Source organism: Prinia subflava, chromosome 20 (assembly GCF_021018805.1).
Source record: "Prinia subflava isolate CZ2003 ecotype Zambia chromosome 20, Cam_Psub_1.2, whole genome shotgun sequence".
In the NCBI taxonomy this organism is placed as follows: Eukaryota; Metazoa; Chordata; class Aves; order Passeriformes; family Cisticolidae; genus Prinia; species Prinia subflava.
Genome location: NC_086266.1, coordinates 8,345,964 through 8,364,069, shown reverse-complemented (window position 1 = coordinate 8,364,069; position 18,106 = coordinate 8,345,964). Strand labels below are relative to the sequence as shown.

The window sequence follows — 18,106 nt, the reverse complement described above, 5'->3', positions numbered from 1 at the left end:
AAACTGGGGGCGCTGGAGTGGGGGATTGACAGCGTGGAGAAGGGAGGCGCTTTAGCTGGATTCTGTTCCTACAACGAGTAATCCCTCAGTCCGGGTCCGTGCCGGTTCCACGGGCAAGGGGGAATTTTTCCCCCGGAGCTGCCGGGGCCGCTCCTAGAGACACCCGAGGGGGTGCGGCCGGGTTGGGGTGGGGCAGCCCCCGCGGCTTCCGCCGTCCCGGCGCGGGCGGGGCCGGCGCGGTGCGGCCGGGGCCGGCAGGGGGCGGGCGCGGCGGTGCAGGCCCCGTTCCGCTCGCGGTTCCGGTTCCGGTCCCGGCTCGGTGGCGGCGGCGCGCGCGGCGGTGTCCGCCCGCCATGCCATGTCCGCGCTCAACTGGAAACCCTTCGTGTATGGCGGGCTCGCCTCCATCGTGGCCGAGTTCGGTGAGGCACAGGGGTCGGGTGGGACCGGGGCCGGGCGGGAGCGGTACATTTACCGGCGGGCGCTGAGGCCGGTGTCCCCGCAGGCACGTTCCCCGTGGACCTCACCAAGACGCGGCTGCAGGTGCAGGGGCAGAGCACCGACGCGCGGTTCCGCGAGGTGCGGTACCGGGGCATGTTCCACGCGCTCTTCCGCATCTGCCGCGAGGAAGGCGGACGGGCCCTGTATTCGGGGTGAGCACCGGCGCTGGGCCCGTGGGGCCGGGGCCCATCGGCAGCGGGTCCCATTTCCCCTTGACCCATCCATCCGTACCGGGACTCCCACCCATCCGCCACGGCTCCTTCACCCGGCTCGGCCCTTCCTTCTCCCACTCGGGCCTCCCCGGTGCCTGCCCCGGGTCCTTCCGCTCTGGCTCAGGAGCTCCCACCGCCTATGCTGGGCTCCCTCTTCGCTCGCAGCATTGCCCCGTCTGTCGTGTTCGCCCCCACCAGCCCGTCCCAGGCGCCCCCTCCAACCCGGCATCTTCCTCCTCCGGGCCCACCCCGGGAATTCTCACCTCTCCCATACCCTGGCATCTCCCCCTGCCTTCCCCGGGTCTCCCTCACCCATCCCGGGTTCTTCCCCTCCGCACATCCCGGCCGTGTTTCTGTCCCGGCACCCCCTCCCCAGCCCGGGTCCCTTCTTCCCCCTTCTGTCACGGCATCCCCCTGCTCCCTCCCAATCCCGGTCCCCCTGAGGCTGCACGCTGCTGGGACCCCCTGGGATCTCTCCCTGCCTTGGGCGGAGTCTCCCGGTATTCCCGAGGCTGGGAGCAAGACCAGGGCTGCGTGGGTGCCTTTCCCTGGCACTGGTGGTGCATGGGGTGGTCCCGGGTTATCCCGGGCGGAGCTGCATTTCTCAGAGCCGCAGCAGGATCATGCCTGGCTCCGGAGCTTGAGGGCGGGTGGTGAGTGGGCCGGGCTGGCCTGCAGGGATGCTCAGGGTCCATTCCCCCTCAGGATCGCCCCGGCACTGCTGAGACAGGCGTCCTATGGCACCATCAAGATCGGGATCTACCAGAGCCTGAAGCGGCTCTTTGTGGATCGCATGGAAGGTCGGTGTTGGGGAAGGGCAGCACGGGCACCTCCCAGCTCCCTCACCTCACACTCTGGGCTGTGTGCTTTGCTCGTTCCTTCCTCTGTCCTTCCCACTCCAAGGTTCCCACAGGAATGGAGTGCCATTACTGGGCACTGGAGTTTTGTTTGCCAGTGAGAGCAAGGATTGGAGTCAATGCCCCTAGGAGCCTCACTGTGCTCTGCACTGCCTGTGATCCCTACCCAAACCCCTCCCTCCAGCCACGTTCCTTCCTTTTGTGGAATCATAGGAGAATCACAGAATAATTTAGGTCAGAAAAGACCTCCAAGAGGACCAAGTCCAACCTGAGTCTGAACCTCACTTTGTCCCCAGCCCAGAGCACTGACTGCCACATCTAGTCCTTCCTTGGACACCTCCAGTCCAAGGGATTGGGGCTCCAGACCTCCCTGGGCAGCCCCTTCCAAGGTCTGACCACCCTCTCCATGAAGAAATTCCTCCTGATGTCCAACCCGAGCCTCCCCTGGCACAGCCAGGCAGATTCTAGATAGGAATTGTGCAGTCCAGCTCTGTAGCTTTGGTCCTGACTGTAAAGGTGAGGTTCCACCTGTGCCCTTGATCTGTGCCCTCTGCACCTCCTGCCTGGGGAGTGGGTGTTCCCTGAGGGAGCACTGGGAGCTGCAGGTGAGATTTTCATCCCTGCTGTGATCTGAGGGAATGTTGTGACACCGTTCCAGCCTGGGAAAATGGGATGGGTGGGCAAAATGCAGCACGCTAATGATATGAAGCTGGGCCAGGGGAGGTTTAGGTTGACATCAGGAGAAGGTTTTTTTCCCCAGAGGGTCCTGGGGCACTGAACACTTTGCCCAGGAAATGGGCACTGCCCCAAGGCTGCCAGAGCTCCAGGAGTGTTTGGACAATGCTCCCAGGCACAGGGTGGGATTGTTGGGGTGTCTGTGCAGGGCCAGGAGTTGGACTGGATGATCCTTGTTCAAACCTGTCCATCTCAGGAGATTCTGTGGCTCTAGAGGTCCTTTCAGGGCTGCTGTCCTGCTCCAGTAACGCCTCTCCCTGCTCCAGCAGTGCCTCTCCCTGCCTGCTTCTGTCTGTGTACACAGGCTCCACACCCCCCTCGCTGTTGCAGCCTTTTCAGCTGTGAGCTCCATGCCTGAATGTTTGTCTTCCTACAGGCCTGGGGCAGCCAGTGGCCTGGTGTCCTCTGGGAAGTGTCGTGGTCAGTACCAGCAAAGGCCTGTGCCTTTTCCCAATATAACCATCATCCTAATACTGGGCCTGGAATCTCGGGTTATTCCCTGGCACTAATCACATCTAACACCCTGCCTGTTCTCAGTCCTCAGCTGGCTCCAGGTGGCTGCGTGTAGGCAAATCCAGGGGGCCTGGGGAAATGCTGGGTTGTCCCTCTCTCTCTGCCTCTGTCCTGGTTCATCCCTGCAAGGAGAAATCTCAGATACTTGGTCACAATTTTCACGTGTCCCAAGATTTTCCTTCTCATCAGTCAGACCCTCTGACAGTGCATTGCTGAGTGTTTCAGCTGCCACCTTCTGTCCCTGGCAGGTGTGGGGCCAGACCTGTCATGGGCTGTGGCACCTGCCCAGGCCCTGCTCCTGCAGCTTCACTGTGTGATTTGAGAACTGAGCTGCTCTGCTCTTCCCAGCCTTTGTTCCCTCCTACTGTGCCCCTCCCATGAGTGTCTGACCTTCTTTCCTTGGTTGCAGATGAAACGTTGCTCATCAATGTGATCTGTGGGGTGGTCTCGGGGGTCATCTCGTCTGCGCTGGCCAATCCCACAGATGTGCTGAAGGTAAGGGCTTCTCCTGGCTGGCTGTGGGACCTGTGGGAGGAGCAGCTCAGTGCTCCCTGAGCCACCAGTTCTGCTCATTTGGGTTTTTTAATGAATGAAGACCAAAGCCCAGGGTAATTAACAGATGTTTAAAAACACAGCTCTTAAAGATCACAGAATCTTGCAACAGTTTGGGTAGGGTCAGACATGAAAAGCCATCTTCTTCCACCTCCTGCCGTGGGCAGGGACACCTCCCACTAGACCAGGTTGCTCCAAGCCCTGTCCAACTTGGCTTGGAACAGTTCCAGGGATGGAGCAGCCACGGCTTCTCTGGGCAACAAGGATCATGACATTTGTCCTGGTGAGGAGTGGGAGCTGTGTTACCTGACCTGGGCCAGGTGAGCAGGTGGCAGTCAGCTGCTTATGTCCGCTTGGTCACGGTGTTGGCACTGCCCTAAGGGCCTGCCTGTTACATGGAGTGAGTGGGGACTGCCTGGTGCCCTGGGCTCAGGGTAGCCCTGCTCTGGGCAGAAAGAGCTTGGAGAACTTCCCCACTTACCTCTCTGTGTAGATCCCTGTTCTTTGGACTGCTTTCAGGGGGTAGGCCTTGTCCCTCATGTCCCTGCCTGCTGCCATGCTTGTCCATATGGTTTGCAGGGAGAGGGACGTGGAGAACAGTGTGTGCTCTGAGCTGCTCTGTTCCTTCTCCCAGGAGTTCATGAAGCTGTTGTCCCTGGTGTCCCTGCCCTGTGGGCAGGTGCTGGTGTCAGGACAGGTGTTAATGTCCTCCTGCTGACTCTCCCCTTTCTTTTAGATCCGAATGCAGGCTCAGGGCAGCTTGTTCCAGGGTGGGATGATTGGCAGCTTCATTGACATCTACCAGCAGGAAGGTACCCGAGGCCTCTGGAGGGTAAGCACCAACTCCTAGAATCCCCCACCAGCAGCAGAACTAACAAAAATCTTAGGGAATCAGGTTCTCTCCTGCTGTTCCTGTAACAAGGAGCACCTGGAGCCCCTCCAGGCTCCTTAAACTGCTGCTCTTGTGGGGCAGTGTCTTTCCTGGTGTTGAAATTGGTGCAGAAGATGAGGGGGTGACAGCCTAGTTCCCACGTGCTGGTGCTGGGAGCAGGGAAGCAATGTGGAGTTAATCCAGCTGGAATAACACTGCCAGGGTGGAGACATCCTCCTTGACTTTGAAGCTGGGAAGCAGTTGGTGTGCCTGCAGGGAGGGTACAGGGAGGGTTGTTAGGAGAAGGCCCTGTGAGGAGCTGGGGACGTGGCTGCAGTTGGTGACAGTGTCTGTGCTCCACAGGGTGTTGTCCCCACGGCCCAGCGAGCGGCCATCGTGGTGGGGGTGGAGCTGCCAGTCTATGACATCACCAAGAAGCACCTGATCCTGTCAGGCCTCATGGGGGACACCATCTTTGCCCACTTCATGTGAGTACCTGCTCGGAGGGTGTGTGAGGCAGAAGGGCCAGGTGGGACTGGGCAGAGGCCATTCATGGAGCGAGTGCTCTGGAGCTTCAGGGAGCAGGGTTAGTGCTTCCAGGGGATCTGGAGCAGGGTTAGTGCTTCCAGGGGATCTGGAGCAGGGTTAGTGCTTCCAGGGGATCTGGAGCAGGGTTAGTGCTTCCAGGGGATCTGGAGCAGGGTTAGTGCTTCCAGGGGATCTGGAGCAGGGTTAGTGCTTCCAGGGGATCTGCTCTGTCAGCTGTAACAGCTCAGAGTCAGCAGCAGGTATGGGATCATTAAGGTTGGATAAGACCTCCAAGACCATTGAGTCCAACCATTCCCCCACCACTGCCAAGGCCACCACTAATCCATCCCCACATCCCAGAGACCTCCTTGGGGGTCTCCGGCAGAAATCTTTTGGTGACATGAAATGCCAGCTTGGTTTCAGTTGGCTGATGACAGAAATGCCATTGCACCACATCTGTCCCCTGGTGTGAACCAGGCAAGAGATCCAGGTGTGTGGCTACATGTGACAATCCCTCAAAAGCTGCTCCAGTCCCTAGTCCCCACCTGTCCAGACCATGTCACCTTGCTGGAAGAGCCTTGAGAGGGGAGCAGACATGAAGCTGGCAGGACCCAGAGCAGGTGTGTTGCACTCAGGTTGCTCTGGATAGGGCTGACAGAGAACACTGGAATTCTTTTTCACCTCCATGTTACCATTCCTCAGCTGCAGATGCTGCAGTGGCTTGCTTGGCTTTGCCAGCTGGGGTGAGGGTGAGCAGCACTAGACCCTCCATGGAGGGGCAGACTGGCAGCTGTGTGATCCCTTCTGGTGTTGCTCTTCCTCCTTCCCAGGGAAATGGTGGGAAGGATGTGCACTCCCAGGGCCTGCCTTCAGGTCTGTGTCACCTAGGCAGCACCTAGGACCCTTGGAGGGCTACTGGTGCTCTGTGGAACCAGCTGTGGGCTCAGGTGGGGGTCTGGATTAGCTGAGCTGAGAATTTCCATCCCCTGAGCTCTGCAGCGTCCAGTGATGGCCCAGGTCCTGCTGCTGCCCCTTTTCCAGGTAGGAGCAGGTAGCGCAGCTCATGTTCATTGCTAAATGCCTTTGATAAAGTCCAGTGGGAGGTATTCTGTGCCTGTCTGAGTGGCAGTGGCCGTGTCCAGGGCTGTCCCTGCCCTGATTTGGTGTGTGCAGTTCCAGCTTCACTTGCGGGCTGGCGGGCGCCATCGCCTCCAACCCCGTGGACGTGGTGCGGACGCGGATGATGAACCAGCGTGCCATCGTGGGCAGCACCGAGCTTTACAAGGGCACTCTGGATGGCCTCGTCAAGGTGAGGGGACAGGTGGGCACATCCCTGTCCTGGGAGGCTGGACAGGTCTCAGCATCACACTGATTGGGAGCAGTGAGATCCTACAACAGGGACACAATGTGTCATCAGTGAGACAGGAGAGGGCCCAGAGTCACTTCCTGAGGCTGGCATCAGCCTAAGCATCCTCCCAGCCTCCTGGGACAGAATTTAGGCCATGATGCAGTTAGGCTGGGTTCAGAGACTGTAAGTGATGCTTCACACACTTGCACGGGCCTCTCTGCTCCCTGTAGCAGCTGGGCAGGGCCAACGTGGCACACGTGGCACTGGGGAGGTGGGCAGGGCATGGGCCTGGTGTGTCTGCTCATCCATTTGTTGCTCTTCCCAGACATGGAAGAGCGAGGGCTTCTTTGCACTCTACAAAGGCTTCTGGCCCAACTGGCTTCGTCTGGGTCCCTGGAACATCATCGTATCCTTCCCTGTGCTGCTGGGAGGTGGTGGAGCAGGACAAGGGGAGAACCCCGCTGGGAAGGGCAGGGTAGGGCTGACATCCCAATGGGGTGCACTGGGGACTCTAACAGGCACTGCTGATGGTTCCTGTAGAACCTCTGAGGGCCTGGCTGAGACCTTGCCTGGCTTGGGCTGCAGGAGATACCTGGATGAGCTCCTGTTTGGGAGGGAATCATGGGGAACATTCTGCTGCTGAGGCAGGCGCTGACTGCAGGACCAGCGCTGCTGTGTGCCGAGCCAGCCCATTCTGCCTGCTGAAACTGGGTGGGGAATTCACTGTAAAGAGCTCCCATACTGGGGTCCGAGCCACTTCCTTCTCCCGGTGGTCTGGGCAAGGCTGGGTTTGCTCTGGGTCCATCTCCCTGCTCTTGACAGCACCTGTGCCCCAGCTCTGTTCTACCTGGACAGGTCAGGTTGTGCTGCCTGGACAGGGAGCTCCATGGGTGGGTTTAAGGAGCTCTCCGTATGGGTGTCCAGCCCAGCTGAATGCCCTGCCCACCCTGCCAGGCAGCTGCCCCACATCCAAGTAATATCCCAATTCCTTCACGCTCCCTTCAGTTTTTTATCACATACGAGCAGTTGAAACGTCTCCCCTTCTGAGAGCTGCCTTCATCTCACCGGAGTCATCCTTGGGGATAGCAGCAGAGCTGTGCTGCTGCCTCCCTCTCCATTCCACTGTCCCCATGTCATGGTGTTTGCTCCCTGTGGGCTGGGCTCTCCCCATATGCATGGTCCCTGGAGCACAAGCTGCCTGGGACAGCCGGGAGCTGCATGTTTCCCACCCGGAGGTGTCCGTGTGCCTGGGCCTGCAGGAATATCTTCTGTGAAGATCTGTGCATTCCAGTGGCCTTTGGGGCACTGTGTCTTGTGGCTGGCAGGTGTGGGTGTCCTCCTGCGCCCTTGTGGGGCGAGGCTGGGGCCCAGGAAGGTTCCATTATCATGTTTCTTGCAGAACTTGTAACTTCATTAAATTATTTATTGACTGAATGGCTTGAGTTTGGGCCTGTGCTCATTCACTGCAGGGGTGTCTGCCCTTGGAGAGGACAGAAGCTGGTTTTCACCACACTATAGACCCTTTATTCTCCATATATTTATATAAAAACAGTCTGTAGGATTCATTACAGTAGAGATGTTTCTAAACCCAATTGTTAGTGTCAGAAAATGACCCTGTTGCCCTCTCAGCTCAATTTTGCCAAACCTGTCTCTTAAATTCCTGCTTATTATTACTTACACTCCTTTTGCTTAAATCATTTGTAAAGCCAGGTACTGTGCTTTAAAGGTGAGCTCAGCACTTGAAAATCGTGGCTCTGGTGCTGAGCAGGATATTTTGATCATCCTCTCTGGGTTTTGGTTATTTTTTAATGTTTTTGGCTATGGAAGCAAATGGTTCCTATGTTCCTGCTCCCTTTCCTCTTTGTGGAGTGGCTTTGGTTTGGATGAGGGTCCCTTGTGACACAGCAGCATGTCCTGGCAGAGCCTGCTGTGAGCTGAGATTTTCTGTCACACAAATAATGCTCAGCCAAATCCTGCCGGGAAAAATGGGAGGGAATTTGTGTTACAAAGTCAGAGCTGCCTGTAGAAGCTGCAGGTGTAGGGAAGATGACTCCACTGAGCTCTTGGGTTGAAATCCTGCCTTGAGCAGGGTCTCAGTGCAGGGCCCAGCTCAGCAGGCTGTGCCAGGCAGTGTGTGGGAACACACCTGAGCAGTCTGTACCTGCTCCCCTGCACACGCAGGAAGGTCCAGAGGGTGCAACTCCAACGTGGAAGGCTCTATGGGAACCAGTCAGCCCTCCCCAGGTGTTAAGGGTAGAAATATGCATGCTCCTGATACATGAAAATGGCAGTAAAGCAGGACAAGGAGGCACTGGCTCCAGCCTGTACTTGCTTCTCATTGCCCTGCGATTTCTCCCTCGTCCTTGATCTCATTCCAAGGGTTTGGACTCTCTCCATCAGCAGGGAAAACACTCCCCACGTCTCCCTGGGCAAACAGAAGTAGAGGATGTGTAAGGTCACCAGAACTCTTCCCTGTGGCCACCTGCAGTGCAGAGCTTGAATGTTCCCGAGGGCTCTCCCAGTTCTGCAGGTGCAGCCAGTGCCCCATTCCCTCCCTGCTGCTCCTTCCCTCCCGGCAGTGCCCCTCCTGTCTGTGCCCTGCGCTCGGCCTCTCCCCAGTTACTGTTTGACAGAAACGCACTCAGTCCTGCCCGTTTCCTGGCAGCTTTGATTTTTCCAGCTCATGAGGCAGAAGAGGCTTGTGACACTTTGTGTAGGGGCTGGAGCTGTCACTGCCAGATCCTGTCAAGGTCAACCCCCCACCAGAAAGTGTAAGGGGTATTGTAGGATTCTGTAGCACAAGGATGCAGAGGTTTGCTTTCACAAATTTCTTTGTTACAAGTTACTGTTAGGTGAATACAGGCATGAGTAGCAAAGTAAGTGAGTGTGTACATAGAATCATTATTTTTTACTGTTAGTAGCACTTCCATAGATTTCACTGGAAGGATCATGGCAAAGTTCATCAAACTCCTGCAGGAGTGAGGTCAGTAGATGATGGACAAGGTCTCTCTTTGGGTATGACCCATGTCATTGAGCCTGGAGCCAGCCTGGTGTTCCTTGGGATCCGAAGGGCTGTGCAGGGTGAGCTCCAGAACAGAGAGGCTCTTTGGGGCAGTAGCCGGTTACTTCTGCATGGGTCCATGAGGGCAGAGGACACCAGCTCTTGGAGGGCCATGGCTGCCTGGATCCAAGGCTCCTCTGCAGGTTGTCATGGGTTTTTGCCTTGCAAGTTCCAGTAATTTCTTGGGTTCAGCCTCTCCAAGGATGCCCTGGGCTCCCTGTTGTGCTTCCCAAGGGCACTGCAGGTTCCCTGCTCTGAAGGCTGCTTTCCTAGGCTGGCAGATGTTTCTCTATCTGTGTTTGAACACACGCTGCTTGTCAGTGCTTTTCCCCATTGTAACCAGGTCACCTTCAGGGCTACTGCTCCAGCAGGGTGTCAGTGGTGTTCCCTTGGTCCCAGCAGGAAGAAGCTGTCCTGGGTCTGGCAGTGACCCCCAGGAGCCCCATAAGCTGTGCTGGACATTGGGAACTCTCTGTGCTTGTTCCCATTCCCAGCCTGAGCTCCCATTCCCAGTGTCTGAGCAGGCACTACTCTGCTCCAGTCCCTGGTGCCTAGGGGGAACAGCCACCACCCCGTGTGCCACCGTGGCAGCTTCCTGCCCAGGTGCTCCCTGCTCAGTCCCTGCTCCAGGGTTGTCTGGAAACGTGGCTAGAGGGGAGGGACCTCCCTGGGGCACAGCAGTAAGTCCAGCAGTCCCTTCCATGGGCAGCTGCTGGCAGAGCTCTGCTTCCCTGAGAGGCACCCCTGCTCCCCAGGCTCCTGCTGCTCCCCGGAGAGTGAGGGGCTGCGCCTGCTGCCAAGCTGCATCTGCTGAGAGGCTCCAGGTGAGTGATGGCTGAGAATTGTGTTGGGGATGCGCTATCCCTGTGGTGTATCTCATACGGGGCAGCCACGGCCAGCTGGGCCCTGGGAGCCATCCTTGCTGTGCTGGCCTCGCTCATCATCGCCGCCAATGTGCTGGTGGCCATCGTCCTGCTCTGCCACATCCAGAAGAGCGGCTCCAAGGGGCTCTGTTTCGTCCTCAATCTTGCCTTGGCGGATGCCATGGTTGGCTTCACAGTCATGGGCCTGGCCATAGATGAGCTTTCCCAGCCCTTTCATCCTTCCCAGAAGTTTTGCATCCTGAGAATGGCTTTTGTGACCTCTTCCTGTGCTGCCTCCATCATGTCCCTGATCCTGATTGCATGTGACAGGCACCTGGCGATCCGGAAGCCTTTCCACTATTTTCAGCTGGTGACAGGCCTGCGGGTTGGGCTGTGCTTGGTGGGGCTCTGGCTGGTTGCTGCCGTCATCGGCTTCCTCCCGGTCTTCATCCCACGCTTCCAGAGGGTCTCCAACCATTGGAAATGCTCCTTCTTCAATGTCTTCCAGCCTTCCTACATGCTCACCATGTTCTGCTTCGGCTTCTTCCCTGCGCTCTTCCTCTTCCTCTACCTCTACTGTGACATGCTGAAAATTGCCACGGTGCATGTGCAGCACATCCAGGAGGTGGAGCAGGCAGGGCTGGGGGGGAGCTGTCCCCCGCCCCATGCCAGCAGTGACATGAAGGCCATGCGCACGGTGGCCGTGCTCATCGGGTGCTTCACCCTCTCCTGGCTGCCCTTCTTCATCGCCAGCGTTGTGCAGATGGTCTGCCCCGAATGCTTCCCCTACAAAGTCATCGAGAACTTTCTCTGGCTGTTGGGATTGGGCAACTCCCTCCTGAACCCACTGCTCTATTCCTACTGGCAGAGGGACGTGCAGCTCCAGCTCTCCCAGCTGGTTGCAGGTGTGAAGAAGAGGGTCCTGTTCCACCTGGGCCGCAGCCACTGTTTCCCTGGCAGAAACACCAAGGCTCTTCCTGCTGTGTCCTGCCTGGAGCTCCAGGACTGACTTGGTGGCTGCCTCTGGCTTTCCAGCTCCCCTCCTCCATTGTGACCACAAACTCGGGGCCTGCCAGCTGTGAAGGAGATCCCAGATGGGAGGGACCAGTCCAGATGTTAATTCCCACACACCATCATGGCCGGATTCCAGCCTGCCCGCTGCTCCACAGCCCCCAGCATAGCTGGCTTCACTCTAGCCCTGGGTAGCCCAGGGGTGCTGGTTGCAGGTGTTCCCTGGAGAGCCTCTGCTGGAGCAGCCCCGTGTCTCCTGGACCAAGCTCTGCTGCTGTCCCCTCTGTTCACACCACTGGCTCCATGGGCAACAAATGCCCTGTTCCTGGAGCAGGTGTGGGCACAGGGAGAGCTCCACCCCTGTGGCCACGGAGGCAGAGGTTGGGCAGGCTGTGAACTTCCCCAAGCTCTCCTGGACCACAGGTGCTCCCACTCGCTTCCCAAACCCACCTCTCCATCCCTGCTTTGGGCTGTGCCCACAAGGAGCAGAGGTGAGGGGGGTGGGTTTGGGCATGGTGGACAGAGAGGGCTTGGCAGTGGCCATGCCTGTGTGGGGGCTGGTGTGACCCAGCGCAGAGGGGCAACCCCAGTGCAGGGGGCAGCCTGGGCACTGCTGTCACTGTTTACCCAGGCTGTGGAGTGAGTCAATGAGTAACTGGCTGAACAAGGAGAGGGAGGACTGGCTGCCTCAGAGATCCCCACGAGGAAGAGCTGCTGTGTCCCACCCAGGATTTGGGACTGGAAGGGGCCCTGCACACCCACTCTGCCCATGGGAGCCCCTCTTCTGTGCTAGTGGTCAGATGGCTGCCCCTGCCACAGGCTATAGTGATACTTAATCACTTCTCATGAAATCATTTTGTTTCATCCACACAGCAAGGAAACTTCCCTTAGAAGAGGTTTGTTTGCTAAAAAAGTACACTACTCTGAAAATGAGGGTGCTCTGCAAGAAACAGCAGCTTTTCCCACCTCTGTCCTTGCCCCGCTAGCAGACACAGAAGTTCAGGGCTGTATCCATTTGCATCCAGAACTTGCCATGGAGCTAAGGCCTTCCCCATCCTAGGGAAAGAGGCAAAAATGAAAGGGTCTTTAAAGACCCTAAACAAGATGCCCTCTGTGGCACCCCCCTGGGACCAGGTCCCACACAGCAGACACCGTTCCTGGATGTGCCAGATGGACTGAACCTGGAGGAAGGCTGCCCAGAGCAGGCTGGCTCTGGGGGCTGCTGGGTGGATGCAGCCTGTGCAGCTCTGGGCTCAGCCCATCATCTTCCTGCACCCGGGATATGCTGCCTGTTCTTGGTGATGCCTGAGCTCTGCTGGCTGTGGCTTTGATCATCCTCATCTTCACCGAGCCTCTGCCTTCCCCCAACACCTTCCTGCAGCAGGTCCCAGCAGGAACAGGGGCACTTTGGACATGGGCCTTGTGCTGCTTTGCAAGCTTTCTGACTGCCAGCTCTGCTGTGTGAGTCCATCACTGAACTGGCTGCAGGTCTGGATCACTGTGAGGAGCAGGAGCCCTGGCTGTGCAGGAGCCCTGTCCAAGCTGGATCAGGCTCAGGCAGCCTTCTCAGTGCCACGAACACACTGCAGCATCTTGGATGGGAGAGAGGACCCTGCCAGCCTACAAAGGAGCCTACAAGAGAGGTGGAGAATGTGGACTTTGAATAAGAGTCTGGAGTGATGGGACAAGGGGGAATGGCTTCCTGCTGCTAGAGGGCAGGGTTGGATGGGATATTGGGAAGGAATTGCTCCCTGGGAGAGTGGGGAGGCCCTGGTACAGGGTGCCCAAAGAAGCTGTGGCTGGCCCTGGATCCCTGGAAGTGTCCAAGGCCAGGTTGGACACTGGGGCTTGGAGCAGCGTGGGACAGCAGAAGGTGACCATGACAGAGGGTTGGAATGGGATGGGCTTTAAGGTCTCTTCCAACCCAAACCATTCTGAGGTTCTGTGACACTGTGCAGGTGGGGGACAAGGTGCAGCTGGAGGTAGAACTCCTCCTGCAGTGGAGCATCCCTTTCTGGGCATCTCACTCTGGCACAGACCCCTCTCCTCCCTCTGCAAGCCATGGGCTGGAGCTGGGCTCACAGGCTGGCACAGCTAGGGCTCCATCCCTGGATACATCTCCAGCTCCTGCTGGGGTAACTTGGAGCGGCAGCTGTTCCTCGTGGGGCCAGGCCTGCTTCCATCCCTTGTGGGAAAACAGCCAAGAAGCAGGACTCAGAGGTGCCAGAGGGCCACAAGCCCTGGCAAGTCGAGGCAGGGCCCCAAAGGAGGAAGAGATCAGGGTGAATGTATGTGTATAAGACAGTACCGGCCTGTACAAGTCTGTGCTAGCTCACAGTTAAGCAATGTTACTAAGAAACATAGATATTGTTGTTATGGTTGTTATTGTTTAGGCAAGTAGTTATTTTTAGCTCATGCTTGAAAGGTATATAAACCAGCAGTGTGTTCAGTAAAACTGGCTTCATGATGCAAACCACGAGACCTCGTCTCTTCCATCGCCTGGCAATCTCTCATTCCAGAGAGCCCCGCCGCTGCCCCGCGGTGAGCGCGGCGCCGAGCCCGGCCCGCGGGAGCGGCTGGGCGGGCTCGGGGCAGGGCAGCGGTGGCGGGAGGGCGGTGGAGCCATCCTGCCCCGCACCGAGACGGGGAAGGGCGGAGAGCGCCTGCCTCGCTGCTGCTCGCTGCGGAATAAACGCCTCTGTGCCCGGCTCGTCTCTGCTCTGCTGCGGGGGCTCGGGGCGGCACCGAGGGCAGCCGGGGACGGCTCTGCTCGAGGCCGGGGAGCAGAGGGGGACGAGCGGCCACGGGGGGGTGAGCACAGAACCGGGGCGGCGGAAAGGAGGGCACGGCAGCAGAGCCGTGGCTGCGGGGCCGGCCCCGGCCCGGTGGGGTATTCCCGGTGGAATGATAATGCTGGGATGTTCCCAGTCCCGGTGGAATGGGCCCGGGCCCGGTGGGGTGTGGCCATCCCATCCGATGGGATGTTCCCAGTCCCGATGGGATGGTCCCGATCCCGGTGGGATGTTCCCGGTGGGATGTTCCCGGTCCCGGTGGGATGCTCCCGGTGGGATGTTCCCGGTCCCAGTGGGGTGTGGCCAGTCCCGATGGGATGTTCCCGGTGGGATGTTCCCGGTCCCGGTGGGGTGTGGTCAATCCCGATGGGATGTTCCCGCTCCCGCCCCGCGCGCTCCCGCCCCTCCGGACGCCGTCACGTGCCCGCTCAGGTGCGCGCGCAGCGCCCGCCCCGCCCCTTGCCCCGGCGGCAGCCAATGGGCGCGCGCAGTGGCTCCGCGCGGGGCGGGGGTGGTGCGTGCGGCGGAAGCGGCGGCGCGTGCGGGAGCGGCCGGGCCGGGCCGGGCCGGGCTGGACTGGGCCGGGCCGGCGGTGAGTGCGGGCACCGGGAACCGGGGGCTGCGGACCTCACTGCGGGGAGCGGGGCCGCTCCGGCCTCGCCCTGTCCCGGAGCTCCGGCGGGAGAGGCCGAGCGGCGGCTCGGGCCGGCCCGCAGCAGTTGCAGCCGCGGCCGGGCCCGGAGCGCTCCCCTGCCGGGGCCCGGGCGTGCGGAGGGGCCGCGCTGCGCTCCTTTGCTGTCCGGGCCGCTGCCCGGCCGGCAGCGGGGATCGCTGGGCAGGAGCGGCCTCCTCCGCGGCTCCGGGCCGGCCGAACCAGCCGGGGGTTTTTGTGGAGGGCCCGAACAACCTCGTAGGAGCCGTCGGGATTTCGGGAAGCCTGGTGGAGACACCCACAGGGCTCCGGGTCCGCGTGGGTGGCGGGGAGGCTGTGTGGAAAAGTTTATTCCGTATGGGTAGTGTCTGGGCCACTGTTCGGGTTCAGTGGTAGTTAAAATCTCTTCAGAAAGGACATTAAAATTACATCAGAAAAGATGGAGAGTGTCCAGGGAAAGGTCTGGAGCACCAGGAGCAGCTGGGAAAGGGGCTCCGCCTGGAGAAAGGGAGGCTTGGGGGGATCTTCTGGATCAGCACAACTCCCTGACAGGAGGGGTGGGACCTTGTGCCATGCCGTGTTTGCTCAAGGTGAGAGGAAATGGCCTCAAGTCATGCCAAGGTAGGTTCAGGTTAGAAATTAGTACCAATCGTTTCCCTGTCAGAGTGGTCAGGCCTTGGAATAAATTCCTCAGGGTGGAGGGACCATCTCTGAACATGTTAAAGAGGCACTTGGGGATCTGTTTTAGGGGTTATTGTGGTGGTGCTGGTGGGTCTGGATGGTCTTGAAGATCTCTTTCAGTCCCAGTGATCCTGTGCACAAGAAATTGGCTGCATGTAAAGCAATTACTCTGATGTTCCCAAGAGCGAGCGGTTTACAAAAGGCGTGGGGGGGTGAAGGTGGCAGCAGCTTCTCCCCGAGGTGGGATGCACCTGGCTGTGCTCTCTCTCTCTCTCCCGAGGCTCACACGTATGTCTGGGCTGTGTTGCATGCGTGGTGCCACAGCAGATGGTCTGTGGGCAGCACAGGGAGCTTTGGGCACGCTCGTGCTGGTGCCCACAGCTGCTGTGGGCTGCAGCTCTCCCACGGCTCTGGACTGTAACTCATAGGTGCACATGGATGCATTTATTAGGTTCCTTGAGCATTTATATTGAGCTTCTTTAGTTTATGTGCTTCTTACTCTTTTATTTTCCTCATATTTTGGTGCTGTGTGCTGTTCCCAGTAACGTCCATCCAGGTCATGCTGCGTGGAGATGTTTTTATTCTTTAAGTTCCATGTGTTTGTTACACAAACATTAATCCTGGGGTAAGCTCCTTGCTAGCCTACACCATCCCTGCCTCCCCTGTAGCTACATTAATTAGTCATTGTGTTTTTCCATATTTTCCTGCAGAAAGTTGCAGCAGAGCTGTGAGATGGTGGGAAAGCATGGAGGTGACCTGGGGTAGGAGCTTGTCACTCCAACTTGTGTTCCTTCTTACTCCAGCCATACTTCTCCCTGTGATGGAAGCCAAGGGGTTGGGTTCTCTGTTTCTTCAAGGCTTATTTGAGGAATTTTGAGGATCTAATTAAAAAGGCCCTTGAGCTGAGTTGTTGAAAGCTGTGTGGGAGCTGGGGTGAGGTCAGGTTTCTGTGTTGAAGGTCATGTGTTTGGAGCTCGTAGCAGGGATGAGGTTCAGTCACCCAGTCTTTGCAAAGATCAGGTGTTGCTACTGAGGTATTCTGTAAACCTTCCAAAGATGGTGTGAGATTTCTCCCTTAATCCCCAACTTTTCTGCTGACATTATTCCAGTTCCAGCATGTCCATCCTGTCCAGCTGCTCCACTCTCAGCCATCAGTTTCTCATGCTGGTGCTGGCTTTCCATGAGGCTCTCTTGTCCATCAGTCCAAGCTTTTGCATTGGGGTTTTCTGATGATCCTGCCTGCTGGCTCTACTGGAGTTTTCTGTGTGTCTTCCCCTTTTTTTTTCCCCTCCTCTTTTTTTTCCTTCTTCACCTTTTTTTTTTCTTCCCCTGTAGCTCTGTGTAGTTAGTCCTGCATCCCTTTGCCCATCAGCTTTCCTCTCCTAGCTTTTCAAAAAGATATTTCCAAAAATAGGAGTTGGTGAGCGTTGTTCTGAGGTGGGATTTGCTGGATATTGCTCACCAGAAGTGCTGAGGGAGTCTGGAAGGACAGAAAGGGATGGAATTGAGCTGCCTGCAGCTGCCCGCTCTGCACCCCCTGGAGCACAAGTAGCTCACCCCCTGAAAATCCCAGGGTTAGAATTCCTAGATGTGCGTGCAGAGGGAGGGTGGTTTAGCAGAGCCTTGTGAGCATCCTGAAAACACTCCATGGAATATTTAATAATTTGGCATGGTGGGCATGGCTGTTGGGAAGCACTGTGGGCTGTGTTAGGTCGCTGCTGGTGACACACATACATGTACACACATGCTGGTAAGGAGCCTTTTCCTTTGTTTTGGGTTACAACATCAAGTGGAGAGCACAGTTCATACGGAACTTGGTCACATCCCCCTGTGTTTGCTGCTGTGGCTGTGTTTTTATGAAAACTCTGGAGATTGGTGTCACTGACTGGGGTTGCTGACTCCTGCATTCTCAGGTGCAAAGGAGGAAGGGGCTCTTTGTGTCTCTTGGTTTTATAGAGCCCTGTTAGAATAATTAGCTGCCTGAATTTAATTTATTTCTTTCAAATACAAGCTTCCAGAATCAAGGAAAGCGAGCAGTGTACCTCTTACCATCAAGGATTACCAGGAATTAATCTTTCAGTGCAAAGGCCACTAATCTCAGGCATGCAAACAGGGTTTATTGAGCTGCGTGCCAGTGCTTAGAGCAGTGATGGATGAAATCCCTGGCAAATTCAGACGCTCTGGCTGTTAATTGCCTCCCCACCTGCTCATCTTGCCTCTATCCCCTGCATCCTGGAATCTGCCTATGGGTGTCAGTCACAGGAGATGGATGGTGACACATGGAGCTGCTGAGTGCCAGCCCCGGGCCAGCTTGGGCTCTCAGCCTGGGCTGTCCTGCCTGCCTTGGGGCAGTTCTGCTGTCACTAGGTCCCAGCTTTCCTGTTGTGCTGGGAGCTGAGTAAGGGAGCTTAGCCTGGCACTTGGATTTTCAAGCACAAAACCTAGCTGGGAGCAGTGGGAGAACTGTCTGAACTCCTGCCTTGAGATGAGCATCTTGCCATGTTCCTCGTGCAGTTTGCAGGTAACAAGGGGGGAAGGTTCTGGGATTTCCTGCATGGCTCCTGCTGCCCTGCAGGATTATCTGGCTTTGACAGAAGTCACTGTCAAAACTGTGCTGCTCTCATTAGTGTGCCTGGCCAGCTCCCAGCTCAGACTGATGGTTGGAGAGCTCTACCAGTGATCATTAAGCCAGGAGTGCGGTAGAGGAACATGCACGAGCCCAGCAATAGTTTTTGAACCTGGGAATTAGTTTCCAAAAGGAAATTATTTGGATCAAAATGTAACTTCAAAGCTCCGGTATCCCTCTCCTCTCCCTTCCCTGCTGGTCTCTTTTCTCTTGTCTTCTAATTGAATGCTGCAGATGTAGTTTGGTGTCTTCTCAAGTTCATTTCTTGAGGGCTTAAAACCAGTATTGTGTAATCAATGGCAC

The 18,106-nt window shown here is 57.4% G+C and overlaps 3 protein-coding genes across 6 annotated transcripts in view; all 3 read left to right on the top strand.

The window, feature by feature from the left end:
* Positions 1-255: 255 nt before the first annotated feature.
* SLC25A14 (solute carrier family 25 member 14) lies at positions 256-7,551 on the top strand. Its single transcript, XM_063416689.1, has 9 exons — positions 256-422; positions 506-653; positions 1,419-1,513; positions 3,228-3,313; positions 4,107-4,202; positions 4,605-4,729; positions 5,943-6,078; positions 6,443-6,523; positions 7,123-7,551. Exons 1-9 carry the CDS (start codon positions 359-361, stop codon positions 7,162-7,164), a joined length of 873 nt encoding a protein of 290 aa, XP_063272759.1. The 5' UTR covers positions 256-358; the 3' UTR covers positions 7,165-7,551.
* Positions 7,552-8,140: 589 nt separating this feature from the next.
* GPR119 (G protein-coupled receptor 119) lies at positions 8,141-13,577 on the top strand. Its single transcript, XM_063416905.1, has one exon. It carries the CDS (start codon positions 10,010-10,012, stop codon positions 11,048-11,050), a length of 1,041 nt encoding a protein of 346 aa, XP_063272975.1. The 5' UTR covers positions 8,141-10,009; the 3' UTR covers positions 11,051-13,577.
* ENOX2 (ecto-NOX disulfide-thiol exchanger 2) overlaps positions 13,574-18,106 on the top strand; it is a 23,465-nt gene continuing 18,932 nt past the window's right edge. For 2 of the 4 annotated variants that reach the window (XM_063416897.1, XM_063416896.1), the window contains exon 1: positions 14,284-14,436. In XM_063416897.1, coding sequence (XP_063272967.1) covers positions 14,322-14,436 — 115 coding nt within the window. In that variant the 5' untranslated portion in view covers positions 14,284-14,321. The other 2 variants (XM_063416899.1, XM_063416898.1) reach the window with 2 other exon arrangements.